Source organism: Nelumbo lutea, chromosome 7 (assembly GCF_056320005.1).
Source record: "Nelumbo lutea isolate HS-2025 chromosome 7, American lotus-T2T, whole genome shotgun sequence".
In the NCBI taxonomy this organism is placed as follows: Eukaryota; Viridiplantae; Streptophyta; class Magnoliopsida; order Proteales; family Nelumbonaceae; genus Nelumbo; species Nelumbo lutea.
In genome coordinates, this window is record NC_142690.1 from 35,639,450 (window position 1) to 35,666,876 (window position 27,427).

A 27,427-nucleotide genomic window follows, 5' to 3' on the forward strand; every position below is an offset into this window, starting at 1 on the left:
CCTAATCATAAATATAAGTTCATTTCTTGTTTCAATTTTTTTATTTTTTTTCATTCCATAAAGTAAACTACCAATTTCTGAATGCTTGTTTGAAGATCGTATTAAGTCTTAATAATTTGGTGGTGTACATCTCCAGTTTAGTTGTGTCGGGCCTGCTGTTCCTTGTTGTTAAGAAATTTTAATATCTGTTACACAAGTTGTTAGAAGTTCAGAAAATAACGGAATAGCTAATCCTGCCTCAAGACTGAATACCCCTTTGGGTATTGGATCAGAGTGTACAATAAATCTTCTAAAAAAAATGTTCACTGCTGGACATAGGAAACAAGGATATGTTAATGGGATTATGAGAAAACCAAGGAATCTTCAGAAGATTCTCCAGAGTATGAATAGTAGCAATTAGTTCAAGAATCCCATGGTTATGACTTAGCTTCTCTTCTCCCAACAAAGGAACATTGCTTGTAATATACCAATTGAAGCAGGAGATCTCTAGTTTGCATGAGAGAAGTCTCTGGCAGAGTTCTTTTTATTTATTTACTTTTTCTTGATAAATAGTCTGGTAGAGCACTACTCCATTCTTCATAGGATATGGATCTAAGGATCGAAAACTACAAGAAGTTCAAACCTTAGTGCAACAAGGATGGGGAAAATCAAGTATCAAACAGGAGAAAAAAAGAAAAAACTACATTTTTGAATTCCTCGATAGGTAAAATCCAGAATAGGGATCGTTCTGGTATAGATAACATATTTAAGAACAGCTACCTTCACTGCGTCACGTTCAAAGTTTAGAAAGGTAGAGAGTATTTATGCAAGAGACTCAAGAGACTCCAAATGGTAATGATTCAGTTTTTGTTGGTGCTCATAAAGGATAAGAAAGTTAACAGTGCCTCCAACATACCTAACAGCATCACCCTCCACAGAACATTTATCGGTATCCACCTGAGACATGATAAATATTTCCAAGGAGGAACTACAAAAGCTCAGGATCCACTTCCAAGCTTGCTGCCGGTGCCTCTTCCATTGCAGCATTTGCTTATTCAGGCATCCACTTTCAACACCATGTATCTATTCCTCCTATCCCTTGAATTATTTATTTAGGGACGCCTAACCATATAATAGGTAAATCTACCTTGTTCTTCATTCTAAACATCATCATCGTCGTCGTCATCATCATCCAAGTCTTATCCAAATTACATGGGATCAGCTACATGAATCCTGTTTCGCCAGCCCACTCTGTTTAAAGCCATATCCATTGTTAATGTAAGGCCATGAAGTGTGGTCAGGCGGTGGTCAAGCTCCAAAGGTCCAAGGAATGGTGGGAGAATATGTTGGTGATAACAGAGAATCTCATAGAGAAAGAGAGAGAGAGAGAGAGAGAGAGAGAGAGAGAGAGAGAATATGAGTTTCTCTCCCATGAAATGGATCCACTGAGGATTGAAGGTCTTGTTGTTAATGGGCCCTCATATGGGTATGGGGCCCCTATTTATAATGTTTTGGGACTCCATATTCTGGAATCTTCTTAATTTTGCTTTTGCCTATTTTGACCCTTTAATTGATATTCTATAAATCTCTAGCACTTAAGTTGATGAAAATAGCTCTAATTAGATGAACAACTGATTTAATCCAGTTCGGTCTGACTCGGTTTTACATCGGGTTTACTGGTTTAATGTATTTATATAAATTCATTGTCTTACAATTAAATTATTGGCGCTTAAATTTTTCATTCTATACATTCTTGTACAAAATAAGGTTAGAATTGCCAATGGTTTTCCTATTTTTGTAAATAACCAGGAGTCTTTTCATTAATATAAACAATAATGTACAGAGAGGATTATAAGGGCTAAAGATACCCTAAAGAGTACAGATATTACAACTGAGCCCAGTACAGTTGTTCCCTAACAACCCCCTGGCCTAGCTAATGAATCAGCTAGCTCATTGGCCTCCCTTGGGACCCACTGAAAAGTTGTTGTCAATCCCTTTAGTAGCCCTTTGATTTTCTTAACCCCATCTCAGTAGATCCAAGCTGCCTTCTCTTGTCCTTTAGCCAGCTAACCACCACTTAAGAATCCCCTTCAACAAACAGCCTTTCCAGATCTTAACACTTTTGCTTTTTGAGCTCCACACAGGACAACTAGCAGTTCAGCTCAAAGGCCATGTTTGGTTCGAAGGAATAGGTAGGGAAAGGAAGGGAAAGGCAGGGAAACCTAACACAAGGTTTCTAAAGGTAATAATGGAATCTCCAAGACCAATAGGGCCCAAGAATAAAGCTAATATATTCCCTTCTTTATCCTTGAACCAGTGTTTTAAAAAAGTGCAAGGGCCATTTTGTGCCAGAGGCACAAGGCAAGGCACATGCCTTTTTGAAGCAAGGCACAAAAATGCAAAAAACAAAAAAAAGGCCAAAAAAATGCTAACAATTGCCAAAAATTCAAAATTCCAAATTATAAAAATATCAAACACATTATCAATTAAAAATATAAAAAATTAAAATAAATGTTTTAAAAAACCTACTATCCAAAATTAAAATACATAAACATAACATGTAAGACATGTTTAAAATGAATATTTAAATATAAAATCGAGCATGACATATAAAACAAATTCAAGCACATAAACTCTTAATCTCTCTATTTTTCTTTCCAATTGCATTACTTCAAATAGCAAATGTGATGTTAAACATTACATATTCTTGACTCTACAAGCCGCCTCTATACCAAGCCCCTCAAGGCAAGCCCAAACAAGTCCATATTAGGGTCTTAAATTTTTAATCCCTGTAGAAAAGAAAGGTTTTATAACTTTAAGTGTCTTTTAGAAATATCTTTCATTAGGATGAATGAATGAGAAACATTAACAAATACAGGATTTTCGGAAAGGCACACACCTGGGCTGAAGCACAAGCCGCACCAGGTGCACACCTTTTGAAAATACTCCTTCTAGGACCTAGGTGAGGCGCATAACCTAAAATCCGCATCACCTGTGCACCAAGGCATGCCTTTTAAACCACCGCCCTGGCCCCCTCCCCCCTAAATGCCTAAAGGGCCTCAAGGCTGCTCCCATCAAAATTAAGTTCTATAAAGTTTTCCAAGGGCAGAGGCCAGCATTTGATGATTTTTTCTTCCCTTATAGATTATGAAGCCACTTCCATCCAATTTCTTTTTATATCATCAACAGTGTGGGGGTGAGAAAAGGTCAAAGGATTTATTTAACCCAATGTATCACCCTAATTGTTATGCAAACCTCAATAGCCTCCAAATGTCTTTCTTCTTCCTTGAAAATTCTCACATTTCTTTCTTCCCATGCTATCCATAACACAGTAGCCCTAAAACACCACATTATTCTCCCTCTCTTCCTTGACCAGTAAACATGCACCCTAAAAGAGAAAAGCACCAATCCAAAATAGAGGTAACAAATGAACAAGAGATAAAAAGATGTCCAATAGTTTCACCTATCAGTTCGGTTCCATGGCAGAACCTACCCTGTAGGGGTCGGTTCTAGGTTTTTGGAACCAGAACCTACCTTGTAAAAGTTGGTTCAATCCTTAGCAATTCCGAGGTCAGTTCCAGGGTCTACCTGTGGAACCTGTTCTTTCTTTAATCCCCCCTTCAAAAAAAAAAAAGTATTTTCTTTAAAAACTTGATTTTCAATAAATATAATATATACAGTTTAAAACTTATATTATCTTTATTGATTAAATTGAGAAACTTAATACGTAGATATTATTATGTGGTTCAAAACTTATAATTTAAATTTAAATTTTGTAAATATTACCTTTTACCTTACTTGTTTTACACATTCAAATATTAAAATGAAATCAAATAATCACATAACTTGCGTAACTCAATGGTCAAGTGAGACCATGAGTGCTTAGGTTCAAATCTTCACGTTCCCAAAAGTATTTTGGGGTTTATTTAAGGCAAGTTCGGTTCCAAGGCAGGTTCCACCAAGGTCAGTTCATTGGGTAAGTCCGGGTAGGGTAAACCCCGAGACCTTGGAATCGGCTTGGGTGGGGGTCGGTTTCAACTTTCAAGAATTTGGAACCAGACCCTACCTTGTAGCAGATTAGGTAGGACCTGTTCAAGGCCAGTTCGAGGTTGGTTCCATTTAGTTCCGGGTAGAACCTACCCATTTGCTCACCCCTAGTTTCACCATTTGCCTTACAGAGAATGCACCAGTTTGGGAACAAACACTTAGTTTTCCTTCTTTTATGCAATAAGTCCATAGTGTTGAGTTTTCCATGATAGACCTCCCAATAGAAAGCCTCTATTTTTAAAGGAACAGGTTTACACCATACTTCAAGCATCGAAAAAGAGGCCACGGGAAATAGGGGAAACCAGGAATGAAAGAACAAAGTACAAGAAAAAGCACCTTTGGGGTTGAGGATCCAAACTTTCAGCTTTTTTTGATATCTCACCCCAATGGGTGAGATATCACTACGGGTGCTCACAGTTTGGTTAACTGAACCGTGGGGTGATTTTCAAGCCGATCCGACCTGTTCGGTTTTTAAATCTAACTGAACAGATGCAGTCAGTTAACTAGTCGATCGGTTAACCGGTATCCACTGAAAATTAAAACAAGGGAAAAAGCCTCCCCTCTTGTAGAAGAGACTGAGTGAGAATCGATGGACGAATCTGACTTCTGAGATAGAGTGAACAGAACTGAGACAGAGAGATGAGAGATTGAGAGAGATGGGTGACTGAGATTGAGAGAGAAGAGACTGAGTGAGTCTGAGTGAGTGTCAAGTGAGAGAGAGACTGAGAAATGAGAGATTGAGAGGAGATGCCAGACAGTCTGAGAGAGAGTGAAGGCTCTGAGTCTGAGAGTCAGAGAGTCAGAGAGATGACTGATGAGAGAATGAGAGCCGATGAACAAAATTAACTACTGAGACAGATTAGAGTGAGACACCACCGGTAGGTCTGGCCTGTTGGGGAAGAAGAAGAGTCTGAGAGAGAGAACAGAGAGTGAGACAGTTGGTCGCCTGGTCAAACGTCAGTGATTCGGTCGTCAGAGGCCATCGGTGATTCAGTCGGAGGGCGGAGCGCTGAAGGCCACCGATCTGTTGGGGAAGAAGAGAACTAAGACTGAGAGTCTGAGAGAGTGATAGAGAAAGCTCAGAGTCTCAGAGAGGGAAACAAAGGGGAAACTGGAAAGGCACGCTGGAGGTAGGAGGCCAATTATTACTTATTAAGGGTTCGATTTTCGAAGAGACTGTCAAACACTCAAACTACCAATTTGGCAGTGTTCGCCTATTCGGTTTTCAATTGAAATAAAATATGATATGTTTTAATTTTCAATTGAAAGGTTCGATTTTCAAAGAGAAAGGCTGAAAGTCTCAATTCGGCAGTCTGACACTCTTAGACTACCGAACCTTTTTATTTGATTTTCGAAAAAAATAAAAAATATAATATATATATAATTATATAAATATATATTACTGTATATATATCGATCGGTTCAGTTAACCGCCGGTTTTCTTAAAAGGTTAACCGGAACCAAACCGAAATTTTCGGGTTTTTGAAAACATCGAACCGATGGGTTCGGTTAACCGATTTTTCTGTTCGGTTTCAGTCGGTTCGATTTTTTGGTTTTTTTTTGCTCAACCCCTAGATATTACCACATTATCTTATGAAAACCATCTATGTGCCAACCATGAAAGTGAGTTGGGCAGGCTCACCCTTAATTAGGATGTTTCAAGTATCCCCATGATAAATCCCATCGAAATGCCCTACAATATTACCTAAGGACCCTCTATTTATAAGTAAATACAACTATAATAGAAATGCCTCATGAACAGATGTTTCATTTTATTAACAAAAAGATCAAATACAAAGTAATGAACAAATGGAAATCTCATTTCCAACAAGTTTTAGGACCTGTTAGGCAAGGGGACTCAATAAAAGGGGAGATGCCAGGAGTCTTTTTTTTTTTTTGGTAAATGATCAAGAGCTTAAAACCAGTATAAGCATCCCTTGGAGAGGTGTGAGGTGCAACCTCCGCCACATCAAAAATAAATAGAACAAATTAATAAACAGATTACAACTGAGCCTAGTACAACATATCCCTATTTTTCCCTTGTTTGGCTAGAAAATGAGCCATAGTATTTGTTGATCTCCTAGCCCACTATATTCTTACATTCATACACCTTGTATACCATTTGAATTTATTGATTTCATCTCTATAGCACCACAATACAAAGTCCGGATTTAGCAGTCATCCCACCACCACCTTACAAGTTACAATCACCTTTTATTATTAGATTTACCATACCAAGCTGGTTTGCGATCTGGATTCCTTGTGGTGCAACAAGCAATTCGGACCCAATAGAATCTCCTTCCCCCACCAGTTCTGAGAAAAGTGCCAAAATATTCACATCCTTGTCTCTCACCACCCCTCTTACTCCAAAGCAGCATGAGATGCCTTGACTGCTTCCATCAAAGTTCAGTTTTAAGTACTAAACTGGAGGTGGTCTCCAAGCTACATGTGTTTTATCCTTCTGAGAACAGCTATTGGCAACCACAATCCAGTTTCTCAAAAAATCATCAAAGAAAACTGATGAAAACATTCCAAGATTTTTAACCAATGTATCACTCTGGTAATCACACACTCCTTGAGTTCTTGTAAACTTCTCCACTTCTCTTCAGAAAATCTTGCAGTTCTTCCACTTTTTTGATCCACACAAAGGTAGATGGGTCAAATAACATACGTATATCTGAAGGCAGATTCCACCTGTAAGTACATGTAGATTAGCATTGCAGAGACCGCAATGAGGATCACAAATTATGAGTACACGAAGAATTAATCTTGCAATGAGGACTGCAATGGCACAAAGCGAATTACCGGAACACCTGCGGTGAACATTGTAATGGCTGACAAACTACAAGCAAACACAAGCAGAGACATCTAGGATGGATGAGAAACGTTCCAAAGTGATAAAGGTGACCATTTACACCTGTGATGTCATACACAATCATCGCTGAGAGTTGAAGACTCAACAAACAGGGATCGTCCCCTACTAAGTCACAATGAGCAACAGCGACTCGCCGTGTCATAGTAGGCCATGTCACTGAAACATGTCATCATCAAAAAAACCTTATTCCTAACGTGTGACCACGAGCAAGCTTGAAAAGGGTTGTAGCCAAGACATACCATGTGAGAATCTTAAGGGAAAGGGAATACTAATACCAAAAGATCCTCGTTGGACATGTGGCAAAACCCCAATAAAACTTACCCACTAAGCACCAAATAATCGTGATCCACTTTCCAACAAGAAAAGTCTTTATTTGTATGATTCTCATTATAGCCTCGGGATCTCCCTATAAAAGGGAGAGATTCGAAGGCCCATGCACGAGATCAATCTTGAGAGTCCTTTGCCTTCTAGCCTTCTAAACTCCCTACTTCAACCTAATCCCCTTTCTCGCAAAGCTCCCTTTGCATCCTTGCTCTCACAGACCCTTGGTCATCCTCGACCTTTCAAGGAGACCATCCCTTGTTGCCTTACCAAGTTTAGAAGGCTAGAAGACGAAGGACTCTCGAGACTGATCTCATGCATGGGCCTTCGAATCTCTCCCTACTCCCTGCTTCACCCTAATCCCCTTTCTCACAAAGCTCCCTTTGCATCTTTGCTCTCACAAACCCTTGGTCATCCTCAGCCTTTCAAGGAGACCATCCCTTGTTGCCCTTCCACCCTACCTACAAAACCTTCACTCACGCACTCACAGTCATCCTCTGTCTAGAGACCATGACCATCCCTTATTGCCTTACCACCCCACCTACACCACCTGCACCCAAACAAAGAGAAGAACCAATCCCATAATTTTGTAGCAAAAGAACAGGAAATAAATAAGTAACAACAATCCTATCCATTACATTTGCAAAGAAAGCACCAGTACAGAGATAAACACAGAAAGGATCTCCACTTTTGCAAATTTCCCAAGGTGTTTACCTTCCCATAAAACACTTCAAACAAAGAGCATCAACTTTTGGGGGAACAAACCTACACCAGACTTCCTTGAAGGGAAACTCTTGAGGGTCAGGGGACTGACAAAGAGACTTGAAGAAGGAAGCACAGAAAAAGGAACCCTTAGGATGAGGAGAACTCGTCTATCTAAGATAAAGGGATCCAAACAGACATTATCAAGAGAATACAAAATGATGTAGAACTCGCCAAAATCCCAACTCAGTCCCAAAGGAGTAACAGAAGGGATGAAGAACTTCTCTCTTTGCTCTTGTAAGACTGCTAGAAATATGATGGTGGAGGGAGATTCAAAGGTGGTGATGGAAAGGCACAAGGGTAAAAATCAAGGACCGTGGTGATATACATCAGTAAGGAAATCAGATATTTAGCACAAGAAATAGTCTTAAGTTTCTATTGGGTAAGGAGATTGGCAAATGTATGGCAAAGGTTTTGTTAAACAACAGGTTAATAGGAAACATTTAATTTGGGCTGAATTGTAATTTACATTTCTGTGATGGGATAGGTGGTTGTCTACCAGACTATGCTTGGGATGCCTAGGCATGTTCTATATATAATATTCTTTCAATTAAATCAATAAACTTCATAGTTACTCATCAAAAGACAAAATAAAATAAAATGGTTAAGAATGCAAATGGCTTATCAAAATCATAATGTCCACAAAGAAAACAAACTTACTGTGTTAGGATCCCAAATTCTCACAATATGATTATCCGTAGTGATCAACTTTGGTCTTTCAGAATTAAGAGTATGGTGCCATTTAATATCCAGTATTGGGCTGCCATACCTATAAAAATAATCATATCAAACATAGAAGAAAGTCAGAACTGAAAAAAGTACATCTCATTGTTTTAAAAGCATTGACCAATTCCAATGAGACACTTACATGTGATCCTTCACCCGAACAGGACAGGAAGAGCGCAAGTCATAGATAAATACCTGTAATTTCAAAGGCACAAATAGATCTAAGGTCAGAAGGGATGAATGATGAATATGAAGCTTGAAACAAAAAAGAAAACAATTTTCTAAGCTTTTAGGAATACAAATCAAACCACAAGAATACAAGCAACAAAGTTATATTAGAGAGTGGTTGTCCTTATGCTATAGGGGTCATTTCTTGATGGAATGGTAAAATCTCATGCTAAAGTGTAAGAAACAAAGTTTAGGTGCATATCAAATCCACAACTCCCAAGACAACTGACAGTAGACCAACAAAGGATAATGGCCCTTTGTAGTTATCCTTGTGCTCAAACATGTGATGTGCTGATAGCCTCAAAAAGTTTGTAGTTTGGTCCAAGATTATTCTTATTAGTAAGTTTTGAATAACTAATAGGAATAAAACATAAAAGAGAAATTCAACACTAAGTTCTATAATGACATTCTTTTACAATGTCAACAAGTTGACACAACCATCTAAAATAACACCTCACTCTAATAGAATGATGAGAAAAAGGTCAGTTTCAAAATCATGAAAACAAAAAAAAAAAAGTTTCTCAAATGAATAAAGAACAAGGTTGAAAAGGGAACTAAATGATGTGAATTCCAATAACAACCACAAGCATAAAATGAAAAGAACTACAGAAAACAGGAAAGTGGAGAAGAATAATTTGGGGGGCCAATCAAAAAGAAAAAATAAAAAAATAAAAACAAAGAATAACTTGAGGTTTTAATCCAACCCAATGAGTTAAAACCTCAATCCTAACCCATCATAGTCTTCAACCCAAGGTTCTCAACCCTAACCCAAACCCAGTCATGAGATCTGATTGGTCAGGTAGGGTTCAGTTAGAACCTTACCTACCAAATTTACAAACACATGGATGAAGACACACTATCATACCCATGCATGTACACATAGTATATATGCAAATGATACATGGGCAACATTTTAAAATAATTTTTTAAAATAAAAGACCCTTCATCATTATTCTCTCTCCTCACATCCACGCATCCTTTTTTTTTATAATTGCACATCTCACGTGACCTTGTATATACATAAATCAATACATATGACATACATATTGCATAAAAAAATAAAATTACAAGTGTAACAGATTCAGGTTGAGTTGTAATAAATAAATAAATAAGACCATTAACTTAACATCAAGAACCAGCACCATAAAGCTTCTGGAATTTATATCATTAATAAAATGGCCATTCACGATAATTAACAAATGATATATTCAGATAAATTATTTACATCAATATGATGATCTGTCATGATTCACCAACCCCTATTTCTTCATGGAGATGTTGATAAGAGAAAAAAATATACCATTAAAGATAATTAATAAGGTATGAAGCATAACATTAAGGTAAGATAAGATCAAAATCAGATAAAGACATTTTATTACCAAAGTGATGAAATTGTACCTTTCCAGCACTACTTCCAACAGCCATGAGGAAACCCCCATCTCCATCAAACTCTAATGTAGAAACTTCCTGCAAATCAAGCAATGCAAATAGGGGTCCATCTAGGATCAAAGAAGCAAATTAACAATTTTCTACATGACCAAAGTTATGATAGCTCATTAAAAAAATGTTTGGCTGCAGAGATCTGCTGTCCATTTGATGATAAGTGTTGTTAGCAAATTCTGCATGTCTTGTTTGCCTAGCAGGATAACAAGGGATTTGGACAGCCTGTCCATGAGACTTAGCATTCAGATACTCATTGAGGATACCACATCCAAATAAATACTATTTTGCACACTTCATAAATGCCAAACTAATTCGCAGAGATAATTTTCAGGGCCTTTAGACCTAACAATCATTTTCAAAAGTTCACAAAGACATAGAAACACTACCTGATTGGTATCACCACTTGGAGAAACAGCATTAATCCTGCCAACTGAAGTTTTTGTTCTCATGTCAAAACATTCCACGGCACCATCTTCACCACCACAAGCAACTAGCCCATGAAGTTTACTGGATCGGAAAAATGAAAGTCAAAGGGAAAATGTGAAATGAAAGAATTGGAGAAACAAAAATTAAGGAAAGAGAGAGGGAGAGATCTGTATCAGCTATAAACATTCATCATTCTAATAAACAACTTCTGGACCACTATTCTATCATTCTTCAATAACCTTCGAGAGACTACATTTATTGCTGGGGATTGAGTGTTGAGTGATGAGAGAAAACGACCCTGTAAATTAAAGAGACAATATCAGTATTTGCAGCTATAGATACAACAGACAAAACAAATGCAATGCAATGAGCTACTATTTTACATCTAGAACAAATATCAATTTATGCCACAACCATGCCAAAACACATCTAGGCATATCAAAACAAAAATATATGAAGGTGATCTAACATATTGAGATAAGGGAGTTGGTTGTCTGGTTTAGCCATCGCACATCCAGGCCCTTCCCCAAGATCAAAATTCATAAGAATCCAGGGCATATGGGACCAAGGGAGTACTGCCTCAAGGTCAAACTTAAATTCAAATTCAAATTTTGTTGTGATCCTGGGTTCTCTATTCTTAATCCCAGGTAAGGCATAGGACTAGTTCATTGGTGGATGGGCCTCTTTCCAGGGAGATGGTTGTGCTGGGTTTAGAAGACCAAGTTTCAAGGCCTGTTGCAAAAAAGTGGGTGTGTCAATTAGATACTGGAAGTTAAGGTTTAGGTGGCAAGATCACTGGGTCTATATAACCATGTTAGTGAAGAGCCTGATTCTTCCACATTTACAGGGTTGGAGAACAGAGACAGAAATCCAGTTTCTCTAGTGAGGCAGGTCTAGGAAAAGCATTGAAATCAACACTGGCGGATGAGGTCTTAGTAAAAAGGGAAAGAGTCAATTTATCATGTATTGAATTTTTTGGAACTTGTGTATTTTTGTGTTTTTAGAATAGTAGGGGTATTTAGATCATTTTGCACGTATGTGGGGTCTGACTTAATAGTTTGATTTTTTAGAGTCAGAGATTATATGTGTCTAAAATTTCATAGTAATTAGTTAAGTAGTTTAGAAATTATTTTCTTATGATAGTAGCCATATTGTAATTTCTGGTTTTTCCTAGTCCTAGTAGGATTGGCCACCCATAAAAACAAATAAATAAATGTAAGTCTTTAAAATAACATTATAATGAAGTTTGAGTGATTTTTCTACAAATTATGCTTATGGTAAGTGATTCCTATAAACCCTGCAATGGTTCTAGATCCTTTTTTTATCAGCAACACAAGAAAAATTTATTATTAATTATAAAAGGAGTACAATAAGGAGTTGTGGGCAAAGATCAGGTCCAAAACCACTTTCAATATTTACAAAACAGCCCAAAACATGGACTGTCTCTGAATTCCACGTTTAGCTAACCCATCTGCCACTGTTTGCAGATCTTCTAATCCACTTTACCTGGATTATCATATCCTTAGAAACATGTTTGAAATGTCTTAATTCATTCTTTAACTGCCATATTACTCCTTCCCCCTTTTTCAGCCAGTCCACAACAATTTTGGAATCACCTTCAATAATATCCATGCACAGCTGCCAACAGTTCTGATCTCACCACATCTCCATGCTGAATAGGTCCTGAAAACATAGCTACAATATTTCCATTTTCCTCCCTGATGACCCCACCAATACCCGAAGGTCCAGGATTTCCCATGCAGCTGCCATCAAAATTTAATTTCTTCCATCCAGCACATGGAGGTGCCCAAACCTCAGTTATTGGTTCTAGATCCTTGTTGAGTGATTCCTAGTTTTCTCTCCCTATTTTCTCACTATTTTTGCAAACAGACATCAATGTCTACAAGTCATTCATTAGAAAAGTTTATGCAATATCCCTAATGTTCAGAAACTGCTAATCTCCTGTCCATTTGTTGCAGGAATTTGGGATTGGTTCTTTTCTTTGTCTGGGCACCAGTGGAACTTGATGTTGGAGGTGAAGAGCTTGTTTGATTATTCTACCTTTCCTTGGCCAAAGAAAAGGGGAAGGGCCTTGTGAACAAGGGCAGCAGTTGTCTGGACCATCTAGGAAGAGAGGAATGCTAGAGTTTTTCTTGAGAAAGAAAGAAGTGAAGAAGCAGTAAAAGAGTGTGCTATGACTAGAGTGATACACTAGGTTAGAACTTTGAACATCTTTTTACATCTCTCCTTTGATTATATTTGGAGAAATTGAGGTGAAGTGTCTAATAGTGTAAAGACAAAAGGGTTAATTTTGTCTTTTCTTCCTTTTGTATCTTGGGAGCATAATTGTATTATAGTCCTTGTACACTAGATCTTTTTACTTGTATACTAAAATGTACATTATTTGTATCTTGAGGACAGAATGGTCCATTTATCTTTTAATACAAATATTCTTTTCTGGATGTGGACGGTCACTTTCAACACACCCATATAGCCTTCTTTCTCTCTTCTCCTCTTCTATTCAAACCTACTCTGACATGGTATCAGAGCAAGTCAAAATCTGATCTGCTTGTGGTTTCTACCTTCTATTCATCTGCTATTAAGAGGTTGACTTACAGTAGTAGTGAGTCCTTTTTAAGTATGCATGATATTTCCATCTTGGGCTGTTTCGATCAGCCAAAATCAATCCTTTCTCTAGGATTTATGCATACTTAAATGGTATTCTCTTTGGATCTCTTTTGAGAAACATCAGATCTCTACAAAACCCTAGATCTGAGAACGCCCAGAGAAGTTCTATTGATCCTATTTGGCTGGTTTGGATTGGATCAGTTTTGAGAAGGTTTTGGTCCCTCTCTTTTGGGTCAGCATACTGCTGCAGTTTCCTTTTCTGGACAAGTGAACAAAGTCTTGGTGTTTTTATTACCTTTTTGTTCTGATGAATGAAGGTGTTTTTATTACCTTACTATAGGGTGTTCTGATCAGACTTTTGGACAAAGTTTGGCATCTCTATTTCTTCCTTTTATAATCCCTTTCAAGGAGGTATTATCCCCGTTTACAAGGTTTTTGTTAAAAGTTCCCTTGGAATGTTGTTTGGTTGCTTTGGGTGGACTGATAACCACCTTATTGGAATTATTTTTGCTGCTGTTTTCTGTTGTATGTTGCTTGGCTCTCTGTTCCAATGGCTCTGGAAAGGGCTGATACTCTTCTCATCAACTTCAATGGATCCAATTATACCTTGTGGAAATTTGGGGCTATTTGGATTGCTCAACTACTAAGCTTAAAGATTCAAATGCCAAGGCCCTACAACAGTGGAAATTTGATAATGCAAAAATTCTCTATCACGTGCACTAGTTAAATGCTATTCCCATGCATCATGCATGGGTATAGGACTGCTTATGAGATTCTGTATTTCGAGAAGGAATATCAGCAATCTAATATTCCGAGACTATATCAAATAGAAGTTGGTATATTTTCTTATCATCAAGGAGAGAGGAAAATTCAAGAGTATCGTGCAAGGTTCATTAACCTATGGACTGAATATGAACTAGTGCATATGGTAGAGAATCCCTCAGCTTTCAAGGAATTCAAGAATCTTTACAGACAGGGGGACAGAGAAAATAAGTTATTCTGGAGATGATCTCTACCAAAGTGGTGCATTGGCTGAAGTCTCTAGAACTTTTTAAAGATTTTCAATGGATGAATTGTTAAGTTGGAAAAAAGTTGCCACTTCAGACTTGGTTAAAATGGCATCAAGTTGAATTTTGATGGAAACAGTGCTGGAAATCCAAGCCCCTCGGGCATTGGGGGTGTGCTAAGGAATGAGGAAGGGAAAATAATTGCTCTCTTCTCAAGACCAATTGGAGTAGGTGACTCCCTTAGGGCTGAGATTCTGGCAGCTTTGGAAGATGTACAAAGAGGAGCTAAACATTAGCAAATTTATTATAGAAAGAGATTCCAAACTGGTGGAGGGTTGGATGAAGGAAGACAAGATTGGAGTATCGCTTCCACAGGACATCAAACTAAAAGTAATTTGGGTCAAAAGAAGTGCCAACTCTTTTGCTGATAGGTTAGCTAAACAAGGGGTGAGTAGAGTTCTTTCTTTTGGGCTCAATTGTAATATCTTTTCTGGTTTGTTTTCTGTTTTTGGCGGGAGAGTTAAGAGTGCTTACCTCTCCCCTTTGTAGTTTGTACCCTTCTCTCTTATTAATGAAATTTACATGTTATTAATTAAAAAAAAAATCAATGGGTGAGAAGATCAGCAAATGACTGATGCATCAGCCAAGCAAGGGGTTAATGGAGTGATGTACCTCACACCTCTCCTTGGGATGATTGTAATGCTGTATATTTTGATTTCTCCTAATAAAATTCAACTTACTTATCCCAAAAAAAAAATAACTGGTCCAAGTTTTTTTTTCAATTTTATGTCAAAACCTAAAGTTTTCTTATCAAGCAGTTTTCATCATGCTGTTCCAAGCTTTGTTCAATTTGTACTGAGTTTCATCTCAAAGCTCCAGAATTTTTGTAATGTTGTGCAAGATGTGCTCCAAGGTCAAACCACATCAAAATTAGTCAATGCTTATACTTATCTAGAAAACGAATTCCCTTATTTGGAATTTTTCATAGTTCTGTGACAAATTTTCAATTGTTGCAGTTAAGCCCCAAACCCCTTCCTAATCTAGCCAATCTCTGCCTTAGTCTGAAAATCATACCCAAGCCCTTCTCTAGCCAGTGTTGCTTGCCTTCCTAAATGTATGGAGTATCCATGTCAGATACAAGTCAGATTCTGCACTCAATGCATTTTTAAAGGAAACTTCTATGTGACTCAATACAAGTCAGCTTCTGCACTCAAGATAAGTGAACGGCTAATGCACACAATGAATGTCATTTTTCCCATAAAATGTCATAGTAACAAAGACAATCTTTAAAACCTTATTCTATATGTTCATAATGTTAAAACTCAACAAAATATGGACTATTTTTTCTACAGGTGTATCTATGAGTCCTTATTTCTTCATCTTGCTGAATTAGACTCCTGGATACACATCAGGTTCTGGTTCCCATGTGTGTGTACATGTTGCATTGGTTCTAGCTATTTATTTTATCAATAACTGAATGGATTTCATTAAAAAATAAGCAAATACGAGGAGAGGGGAGAGAGAAACTCCAGTAGCTCCCACCCCCCAAAAATGAAAACATTACAGCATAGCCCAGAACAAATCATTTCTTCCCACCCCTTGCCTAGCCAAAGCATCAACCAAGCTATTAGCATCTCTCTTAATCCAGTTAAACTGACTTTCTATTCCTTGAGCCATATCTCTGAACTTCCTTTTTTCCATTTGTATACTCCCACCAGTCCATCTCCTCCTTTTGGAGCCATCCAATAACGAGCTTTGCGTCCCCTTCAATTATCAGTTTGGAAACATTTAACTCCTTGGCTTTCTGAATTCCTTCTATCACAGCAAGGATTTTAGCTCTCAATGAGTCACCTACACCAATAGGGCCAGAAAATATAGCCCTAATAGTGTCTTCCTCATCTCTGAAAGCTATGCCTGAAGGTCCAGGATTACCCTCACTACTACCATCAAAATTCAATTTGATAAAATCCATTGGGTGAGGGGTCCAGGATGGTTTAATTACAGTTTCCAATGGAGCTGAGTCAGCCACTTCCCCCAACTTCCTCATCAGATCAGCAACAGAAACTCCTTCAAATAATTTCAGTGTCTTCGCTCAATTGATCACCCTAGTTGTCATTGCTTCAATGAGGGCTCCCCTATTTCTTTCCTTTTCTGCAAATAATCTTTGATTTCTTTCTTCCCAAACTGTCGAGCAGATAGCAGCTCTTGTTCATCTCCACAAAATGTTGCCTCTTCTTTTCTTCCAGCTAACAAAGGTGGGGTAGAATAGGCATTGTACATTTGACAAGGGATTCCACCTGCACCCAAATAAGGAAAGAAACCAATCCCAAATTGGAAAAAAAAAGGACAAGATATTAATAAGTGATGGGAAGACTCACCATTAGCCTTGCAAAGAAGAACCAATGAAGATATAAACAAAAGATAGGTCTTTTCCTACGGAACAAGTCACAAGTATTGACCCTACCAATAGGGATGGATTCTAGCCAAGCCGAACCGAATAGCTAGCTATTTGAGCTTGGCTCGCCAAGGTAATACAAGACTGTAATACAAGACTCGAGCTCGAGCTCGGTTCAAGCTAGAACCTTGAGCTCGAGCTCAACACAAGTCAAAAGCTCGTAAGCTCGAGCTCAGCTCGGATCAAGCTCGACTTGAGAAAAATGTTTTATAAAAATAAATATATATAAAATATTTTTTATTTGATATTTAAAAATTTAAGAATTATAATAATTAGTTATTATTATATATAAAAAAACATATTATATATATAATAATAATAATATTATTATTATTATTACAATAATAATAATGCATGTACGTATGTATGTATGTATGTATTCAAGCCGGCTCGCGAGCCTCACGAGCCAAACTTTATTAGGCTCAAGCTCAACTCGATTAATAAATGATCCTGTAAATTGGGCTCGAGCTCGTGAAGAGCTCAGCTCGTGGCCACCCCTACCTACCAAGAATCACTTCCCAACAAAAGCCACCAATCCTAGGCGGAATAGGCTTACTCCAAACCTCATTAACTGGGAAAAGTTGGCCCCAGTTGTCATTATTCTGGGTTAGGATAGAAAGAAAGAAGCATAGGCAAAAGTACTTGATGGGGAAAGAGTCCAGATTCAGCAATCCCTTCTTGGAGGGTCCAAATACACTCTCTCAAGCTTTTGGATCAAGATAATAGCATTGTTCGCCTCATAGTCTCTAAGACCCCTCCTAAGACCCAAGTCCAAACAAATCCAGAGGAGTTCGAATGGTTTATAAATGAGGCAATAGGTTCATCCTTCTGGTTAGAAATTGCATAAATTGAGGGAAATTGCTCTGAGAGTTGCATTACCGAACCATAAGTGCTCCCAGAATTTAACAAAATTACCAAAGCAAGGGTTATACCTGACAAACGGTAAGAATGAAGGATGGCATGAATAGTCTTCCAAGACGAAGCTCTAGTAACCCTGGCTGCAATGGTTCTAGCTAATTAGTTACTTCTTAGACTCACAATTGGGTCGTTCCATTCCTACATCATATAATAACAGAATGACCAGTCCTACATCATTTGGTATCAACTGTATGGATAAATAGGGATGCTTTGTTTCAGGCCTGTGTGTAATTTGTTTTGTTTTCCATTTGGTGGGAAGTTAAGAGAGTTTATCTGCCCCCATCTTGTTGTACCTCTTCTTATTTTTTAATGAAAGTTATTCTGTTATTGATCAAAAGAAACAGTTCAACCATCCAAGAAAAAAGATCCTTTTCTGTTGAGTCAGAAGATGTCGCTATGATGGCTTCAGTGATCAGCAGATCTTGACAGCTAATAAATAATCTTTTCAACTGGTATGCAAGGAAGTATATACTGTATTGGGAATCTTATTTTTTGGTAATAAAAATAAAATTTATTAAAAAAAAAAAAGAGAGTACAAGAGAGGAGAGACCCTAGATCTCGAAAGAGAAGAAGACAAACAACCTCCACAACTCATCACAATAAATCAAGACAGCCAGTACTTAATAAAACACCAAACCAAAAACCCAAAATGAAACCACTAAAGACAAACCAAAGCAGAAACCAAAGAACAAGCGGCTCAAAAACAAAATCAAACTCAAAAGTAGCATGATCATAAGACTTCAAACCCATGAGAAAGCAACAGACCCCTTGAAAGGCCATCACCAAAAACAGCCTCAAGCACTGCAACCTCTGAATCACTGACCACTAAAACTACTGGAAATTTTCTTGGTCTTCACAATCTTCTTGCTTGGTTTAATCCCAAAAAGGCTCCATTTTAGTCTAGAAAAAACCTTTGAAACCAGAACAACTCGCTGTTTTCTCTGTTTCTTAAATCTTCTACTTTCTAGAACATTTTTCCGGAATTCCAACGAGTAAGAGGGATTCTCATTAATCCTTTCCAACTCCATCATTGTGTATTTTTTTTTTTTTTTTGCAAAAAGCTGGGCATCAACCAAAGCTTCAGTCTTTTCACCAATATCCTCTACCAAACTAGTTGCAGCTAAGTTATTGTGGCTTTCATTGACTAGTGGAACCTGCACTTGAGGACCTCCATCACTCTCCCTAACAGGCAACACATAGTGTTCTTCCAGTTCTTTGAACATTCTCCTAGTAAATGACTCACTTCCCAAACCTAGAGTTTTATTTACCTCCACGGTCGTTTATACAATCTTAGTTACATCATCGTCTTTGTCAATCTGATGAATTTCATCCATATGAACTTCTTCCTCATCCTCCTCACTTGGGCTTCCTTCCTCATCTGAAGAAAGAGCACCAATATTGAGTCCTTTCAGTTACAGTCTCTATCATAGACTTTGTTCTGTAAGTTCTTCTCCTGTTATAAACTTTTGATCTCCCAATAATTCGGCTTCTTTCTTTAGTTTCTCCTTCAACCTCTAACCCCCTCTCATCCAGGATAGGACTCAAAGCCAAAAACAGCCTGCAGATCCTTCACTGTTTTTCTTTCACCATCCTCAGGATTCAGCACTAGGACTTGATCATACCCTTGGTCAAGCAAAAAACAGTCCCCAACTCCTTTGAAAGTTTACTTTCAGAATTTACCCCCAAATTAAATTCAGAGAAATAGAAGGCATCAAAATAGCCACCCTCTGAATCACACTTTTGCAACTCTAACCTTTATATCACAAGCCCCTAACCTTTCAACTTTAGCAAGCCTCAAACTTAAAACTCTCCCATAGCCGGTCGACCAGTAGAAGGAGATTTCAAAATGCCCACCTTGAGTGCCTGCCTCTCTTGCCGCCTTCTCGTCTCTCACTCGAAAAGGGGGTCTTCACCAGCAACTACGATCCTAAGTTTGAAAACCTCATCCAAGTAAAATAGATCTAGAAAAGATGGTACCGATTTTACATTCCTTGGTCTCAACTAGAAAACTTGCAAAATATAAGTTCTCCCATCTTCTATTCCTCAAATTAAATCTCCTAAACCTTCCCACAGTATTTCCAATAGCTTTGAAAGCCTCTATACTCCACACATGTAACAGAATCCAATAGATATCGATCCATACGAATCTCAATTTCTCTATATCTTTTCCTAGATAGGATGACCATCTACTGAAGAAAACTTCTGGGTTCCTTCTTCTCCCAATCCTTTCCCTTGCTATTGCCTCTTCCATGTCTTCTCTCCACCTAAAATTGAAGAGGAAAAGAAACGTTCCCAATCCTTTCCCTTCGAACACAGGAGAAACTCAGGTTTCCCCACTCAGCAAACACTCAATCCTCCACCTCTCTTATATAAGGGTCTGAGTGAACAAACCTACCTACTAAGCACCTCTTTAGAAATTCCAACCTTTCTCCCACCTTGCCTACTTCCTTGAGTGACACAACCTTCATCAAGCTTGACATTGGATCTAGAACTGTTAGTGTCTAGTGTGTAGGGGTATTTATATCTTTCTGCTTATGTTTAGGTTGCTGATGTGTAAGATTATGTTAGAACTAGTGTCCCTCACTTAAGTAGGGGCACATGTGTCTTTTCCACAGTATTAGTAATATAAAACAAATCTGGCCGAATGGGAGAAGAGATTTTTTCTCTCATTCGAACCAGACCTCTCTCTCCCCTTCTTCTCTTCTCTTCTTCTTTCTCTCTCTCTCTCTTTCTTTCTTCCTTCTTGACTATTATCAGCCTAACAGGATTCAAGGGCAGGCCGAATTCTAATATGGTATCAAAGCCAAACTGAGCAAATCGGGTCTGCCCAGAATTCTGTTCTCTGTGCACCCAATCTAGGGTTTTCTCTTGATTTCTTCACCATCTGTTGCAGATAAGGGAAAGGGATGAAAAGGAGTGGTCGCCCTCTTCCCTAGGAGGTTTCTATGCCTCCAGTTGTGCTGTTCGTGGTTGGTTGCCATGGTTTCTAAGAAGCCCTCCCCTAATCGATGAAGAGAAGAGAGTTGATTTGTGCGTTGCAGTGGGTGTCTTGTGTGGTCTAATTTTTGGGTGATTAGGTAAGAGATTTCTATGCAATTTCTTGTTGTGAACCAAATGATAAGTCTGTTTCAGGTTGTATGGTGAGATTTCAGATTGTAGTGTGCTAGGGTTTATGCTGTTTTCAATGTGATTCGAAGGGGGAGTGGTCCTCAAACTGTGTGGTGAGTTTTCAGGTAGTTGTGAGGTAGGGTTTGTGGTGTAGAGATTGCAATTTTAAGCAACAATAAATGTTGAAACCATTGTGCCGAATTCAGCAATGGGAGACAGCAGTGATAGCAAGACTAATGTAATAGTCCCTACTGACTACCTGAATGTTCAAATGACCTCCATTAAACTGAATGGAGAAAATTATGTACCTTGGGCTAAATTTGTAGAAGTTTTTCTTAAGGCAAAGAAGAAGGTGAAACACATAAGAAAAGAAAAACCCTCCACTAATTCTCATGAGTATGATGACTGGGAACAAGAAGATGCACAGATTATCACATGGTTATGGAACAGTATGGAACCCAAGATTAGTGTAAATTTCATGTTTCTTGATACTGCCAAAGAAGCGTGGGACCATGCTAAGAAGTTGTATTCGGGTCAAGACAATACAACCAGAGTATATCAGCTGTATCAGGAATACTTCAATATGCAACAGGGTAATCAGAGTCTTGAGGAGTACTATGTTAGTATGAGAAACATTCGTAATGAGTTGAATGTTTATCACCCCCTCACTTCTGATGTCAAAATTAAGCAACAGCAGAGAGAACAGCTTGATGTGACTCGATTTTTGGTGGGGCTGAAATCTAAGTATGAACTAGTGCGGGCTCAGATACTAGGAGGGTCAGCTCTCCCTTCCTTAGAAGAGGTGTTTGCTCGACTTAGGAGGATTTCCATTGGATCTACCAAGAACTCTAGTGTTTCTGATAGATCAGCCTTTGCAGTGTCGAGGGGCCGTGGTGTTAGAGGTGGAGCCCGGGGAGCTCAGTCTAGCCGTAGTGGTAGCAGTGGACCGGTATATGGCCGAAGTGGTGGTGGTAGACCTACATATAACCGTAGTGGTGGCCGTACTGGAGGACGAGATTCAGGGGGAGACCGTGGCGGAGGACGTAGTTCGGGTCCGAGGAGGTGTACACATTGTGGTATGGATGGACATACCATTAATTACTACTATGACTTGCATGGTCCACCCTCAACTTGGGCCAATCATGCCATGACTAGTGACAGTAGCTTCAGACAGGAGAGCCGTTCAACTGATCAGATACTTCCTACATCCACAGATGTTCCCGAGAAGAAGATGATGAGTGTCCCCCGTGATGAGTATGAGAGGTTTGTCTAGTCCACATCACAACAGAACACGGCTACTCTCACACACTCAGGTATGGCTTGTTTGGCATCTACACCCAATCCCTGGATTATTAACTCTAGAGCCTCCAATCACATGACTGGAACTCAGGTGTGTTTTCTTCCCTCTCTCATTGCTCAACATCACAATCTATTACCCCTTGCTAATGGCTCCACATCCTCCATTTGTGGTGTTGGCAATGTTAACATGACCCCGTTACCTTTATCCTCAGTTTTGTATGTCCCTAAATTTCCGTTTAACCTTGTGCTTGTTAGTAAGTTGACCAAGTCACTCAATTGCTCTATTACTTTTTACCCTTCTTCGTGTGTTTTTCAGGATCTCAAGACGGGGATGAAGATTGGTGGAGGGCATGAAGCTGGTGGATTGTATTATCTTGACGGTGGTGGAAATACATCAACAGCTCTCCAGTCATCTCTCTCTCCTCTCCAGTGGCACTGCTGATTTGGTCATCCTTCGCTAAAAGTTTTGAAGTCTTTAGTTCCTTCGTTGAGTCATCTTTCTGTTTTGGATTGTAAGTCGTAAAAGTTGGGGAAACATTATTGTGTTCCCTTTAGTCCTAGGGTTGATACCCGTATGTCGAGTCTTTTTCTTTAGTTCATTCAGATGTTTGGGGTCCTTATATAGTAATGTCATACAATGGATATAAATATTTTGTCATTCTTGTTGATGGTTATTCAAGGATAACGTGGCTCTATTTAATGAAAGAAATGAGTGAAGTGTTTGAAGACCCTGGCAGATACCTGCAGCTTGTAGGTAAACTGAACTATCTAACCATTACTCAGCCAAACATTTTATTTGCGGTTAGTGTGGTAAGTCAATTCATGCAGAAACCTCTGGTTCCACATTGATGTAGTTCTAAGGATAGTGAAGTATTTAAAAGGGGCTCCTGGTCGTGGTTTGATGTACACAAGTGGTGGAAAACTTGAAATAGAAGGACATACTAATGCTGATTGGTGATCTACCACAGGCTATTGCACTTTTCTTGGGAGTAATTTGGTGACATGGAAAAGTAAGAAGCAGACAGTTGTGGCAAGAACCAGTGCAGAGGCAGAATATAAAGCTATGACACATACTACTTGTGAATTAGTGTGGCTAAGGAACCTTCTACAGGGAATGGGATACACTGTTGACACTCTAATGAAGCTCTACTGTGACAATTAGGCTGCAGTCCATATTTCTTCTAATCCAGTGTTTCATGAGAGAACCAAACACATAGAGATTGACTGTCACTTTGTGAGAGAGAAGGTGCTGAGTGGAGTGCTGGATACTGCATATGTTAACACAGGGAACCAGTGGGCAGACTTATTTACTAAAGGGTTGAGTCGGGGAAGAGTGGACTACATATGTAACAAGCTGTGATTATATGATATATACTCACCAGCTTGAGGGGGAGTGTTAGTGTCGAGTGTGTAGGGGTATTTATGTCTTTCTGCTTATGTTTAGGTTGCTGATGTGTAAGATTATGTTAGAACTAGTGTCCCTCACTTAAGTAGGGGAACATGTGCCTTTTCCACAGTACTAATAATATAAAACAAATCTGGCCGAATGGGAGAAGATATTTTTTCTCTCATTCAAACCAGACCTTTCTCTCCCCTTCTTCTCTTCTCTTCTTCTCCTTTCTCTCTCTCTCTTTCTTTCTTCCTTCTTGGCTGTTATCAGCCTAACAAGATTCAAGGGCAGGCCGAATTCTAATTAGAACCACCGCAGCTATCAAAAACCAAGTTTCTGATCAGAATCTCCTGATCTCAATCTCAGCTCAAAAGTCACTGTTCACCGTTGTCACTCACCACCGCCGTCGCTCACCATAGGATTGCTTCTTTTATAAGTAATATGAGGCTGGCAAGGGTAGGGGGTGCGTTTAGAGATCAAGAAGGAAGAGTGGTAGCTTTGTATTCAGGACCCTTGGAGAATGGTGATGCACTGACAGCAGAACTAGGCAGCGTAGGCAGGGGTTAAAATTTGTTAAACAGTTTGGTTTCCACAATCTAGAAGTGGAAGGGGACTCTTAGGTGGTTATTTCTTGGACAAGAAGCAGTACCCAAATCCCTTGGGTTTTCCGATACAAATTTAGGGAGATTGTAAACTTAATAAGGGAGTTATATGTTTCTTTTAAATGGGTGAGAAGAACAACAAATGGCTTGGCACACACTTTAGCTAAACAAGGGGCTTTAAGACAGCAGTTGTTTTGGGAAACTCTGTGATCTCTTGTTGTTTGGGGTGGATTACACCCACCCTCTTGGAACCTTTAAGTTTGCCTTAATAAAATTAATTTTCACTGATCAAAAAAGACAAAAATATCAGATGTGCACAATCACAGAGAGAACTTGATTCCTTTTTGGAAAACTGAGTTTCCACATGACAACAGAATGTTGCAGCCAACTGCATACAATTCAGATGGTAAAGCAGAACAAGAGGCAAGAAACCCCAAAAGAGAGGGCCATATATAATTGAAAGAGTAGTTACAAGATTTAAACACAAAACCTGTTCCAAATTAATTCTGTAAAGATCTGGCGAGGAGGCAGCACAGAGCAGGTCACAAGACCAACAATCATATTCAGTATCTCTTCCCATCCTATAAAACAAATATGTATATGGATAAGTCAGGTAGACCCAAATTCAAATCCAAACAAGTAAACTATCATGAATAAATATTCCTAACCTTAATCTTTAACTAAAGAGCCAAAGTGTGAATCAAAATATATAGGAAACAAGAAAACTATCAGCATTCGAGAACATGTTTTTCTTATGCTGTGGTGAAAAGCATACAGCTGCATGCTTGAGTAAGTGTTTGCCTTCATGTATTTTTTTTATGAACAAAGATAGTTTTATTACTTCAAAAAATAATGGAGAACTCATACAACAGCCCATGGAGAGGAGCAAGCTGCAGCTTCTCTCAACTGATTACAAAGAAACTTAAAAGGAGAAGACAAGCATTACAGCTGAGCCCAAAAATAAGGCTTCCCTATTTGCCCCTTGCTTAGCTAAGCCAACATCCAAAGCATTTGCTGATCTCCCCGCCCATTACTAACAGACATTCCTTGTCAGCCACTTAAATTTTTTTACTTCATTTCTGTAGCACCATATAGTTTCCTCAGGGTTCTGCAACCACCCCAGCACCACCTTGGAGACTGGAGTCCCCTTCTATAACAAGCTGTCCTACACCTTTTTCTTTTATCAGCAAGCTGTCCTACACCTAATTGATTTGCAACTTTCACTCTTTGTATGGCTGCTAACATTACAACGGTAAAAATACAATTCTGAACAGTGAAAGATGAGGTTATAATGTTATATACATACAAGTAGCTATAATGCTAACAGTATTTCCTTCTTACCAAATATACCATAATAGAGCTGCTGAAATTACAAAAACATCAGGTCAAATAAGGAATTTTAAACCTCATTCACTTCTAAATTCTAACAATTTTTTTCGGAATAAAAATATTGAATCAGAAAATCTCAATTTCGTTTTGTTAAATATGTGATGTTATATCAGGGAGAAATATCATCATTTTATTGTTCAGTAATATAACAAGAGAGAGGGGTCAACTGGTTCACTTGACTCTAAAAATTCTCTAATACATTTCTTCTTCCTCCTATGGTTTCCTCGTTACTATTTATCAATAATCACAATTTAGTAACAGAGCATCTTAGAGAGGATTGTACTGATCACTACACAAACAATACCTTTTTGATATCACCCAGTCTGTATGTACGAATAACAAACAGAAGTGAGCTAATGGGTTAATGGGTGGCATACCCTAACTGGTACTGCTTCAGGGAGAGAGTTTCACTTTAACCACTGAAAGCTTACTTGCTTCATCACTGTGAAGCTTTGAGTTTTAGCTTCTCATTTGCCCTAGTTAGTACTTAGTAGCCATTATCATTGTGAAAAGAATAAACATGCAGAATAGCTATGTTTATTGTTTGTATGGCAAGGTAATTTCTGATAAGCCTTTGAACTCACATGGTCTTATTGGAAAGGTTAAAGGCCTGTGGAGGAAGAAGTTTGAGTACAATGCAAAGATGTTATTAGAAGTTGTTTGGATAATATTGCAGAGAGAGAAGCACAGGTTGAAGGTCCTGAGAAAGTCTCCATTGAACCTATTCGGCATACAAATTGAAAAGTAAGAGGGAATCCATTTGGCATCCGTTCCAATATGAAAAACTCTCACTACTTTGCAGCAGCTGTGGTATTTATTGTTGGGCATAAATAGAGAACCCATGGGAATAAAAAGACAAATGAGTTGGATGGGCCGGTAGGATTGATGAGAAATCTCATGGAGTTGAAAGTGAAGCGGTACCAGGAGGCTACAGTCCATAGCTTGAAGTATCTGAGGAGTTTTGTAGAAAGAAGTTTATCAACAACACAGAGAAGCCACATGGGTTGAATAGAATGATAACCAATGGAAGACTTTCAAGGAGATCAGTGGATCATTGAACATAGGCAATAATGGTTTTAGAGAAAAGAATAAGGAGAAAATGGTTGATAAGTCTCTGAAGCCCCACGGTAAGATAATGGAGAACAATAAGCAATCTCGGATGGAGGTTTGAAAAAGAAGCATCATATAGGCAGCCATTCACTGGTGAAACTTGGTCGGTGGACAGAAAACCATGGCAGTTTTGCTATTCATAAAAAAGTATCTAGGAAATATAATTCCCTAAACCAAAGCACACTATTTGCCTACAAGGTCAGATGAATGATGCCCATAGATATCTAAACCTTAACCAGTTGAGGGAAACTTAGAAATCAATGCTGATGGAAGGCATGGTTGTCAAGGCGATACCTTGGTGACAAGGTGCCCTTGGAGGCTCGCCTTGCCTAAATGCCAAGCAGTTTTATATACTATGTTATAAAATACTTTTATATTCTTAACCTTTTGAGATTATAATTATAAAATAGGCATTATTAAACTAAAATATTCATTTTGTGTGTTTATATACATATTTCTTTTTACTATTTTCTTATTTATTAGAGTTTAATCAACATAGACATTGCCAACTGCTGTATTGAATCCTCAAAGACTTCAAAACCTGAACCAATAAGGAAGAACTTGATTTTTTGTCTAATTAACACATTTTCTTCTTCCACATCTTCTTCTTCTTCTTCCACCTATTTCTTTTCTTCTTTTCCTATAACAAGAATAGGGCTTCAGCCCTATATTTTTTGAATTTTCTTTTCTTTCTGTTTTCTTCTCGTGAATACA

General features: G+C 38.4%; 1 protein-coding gene across 3 annotated transcripts in view; it reads right to left on the bottom strand.

The window, feature by feature from the left end:
• Positions 1-27,427, bottom strand: part of EDA7 (embryo sac development arrest 7) — a 46,824-nt gene that overhangs the window by 14,140 nt on the left and 5,257 nt on the right. For all 3 annotated transcript variants that reach the window (XM_088954306.1, XM_088954305.1, XM_088954304.1), the window contains 6 exons: positions 24,705-24,795; positions 11,047-11,105; positions 10,768-10,888; positions 10,337-10,405; positions 8,853-8,905; positions 8,645-8,753 (listed from right to left, as the gene is read on the bottom strand). In XM_088954306.1, coding sequence (XP_088810432.1) covers positions 8,645-8,753; positions 8,853-8,905; positions 10,337-10,405; positions 10,768-10,888; positions 11,047-11,105; positions 24,705-24,795 — 502 coding nt within the window. The remainder of the gene's footprint in view (positions 1-8,644; positions 8,754-8,852; positions 8,906-10,336; positions 10,406-10,767; positions 10,889-11,046; positions 11,106-24,704; positions 24,796-27,427) is intronic.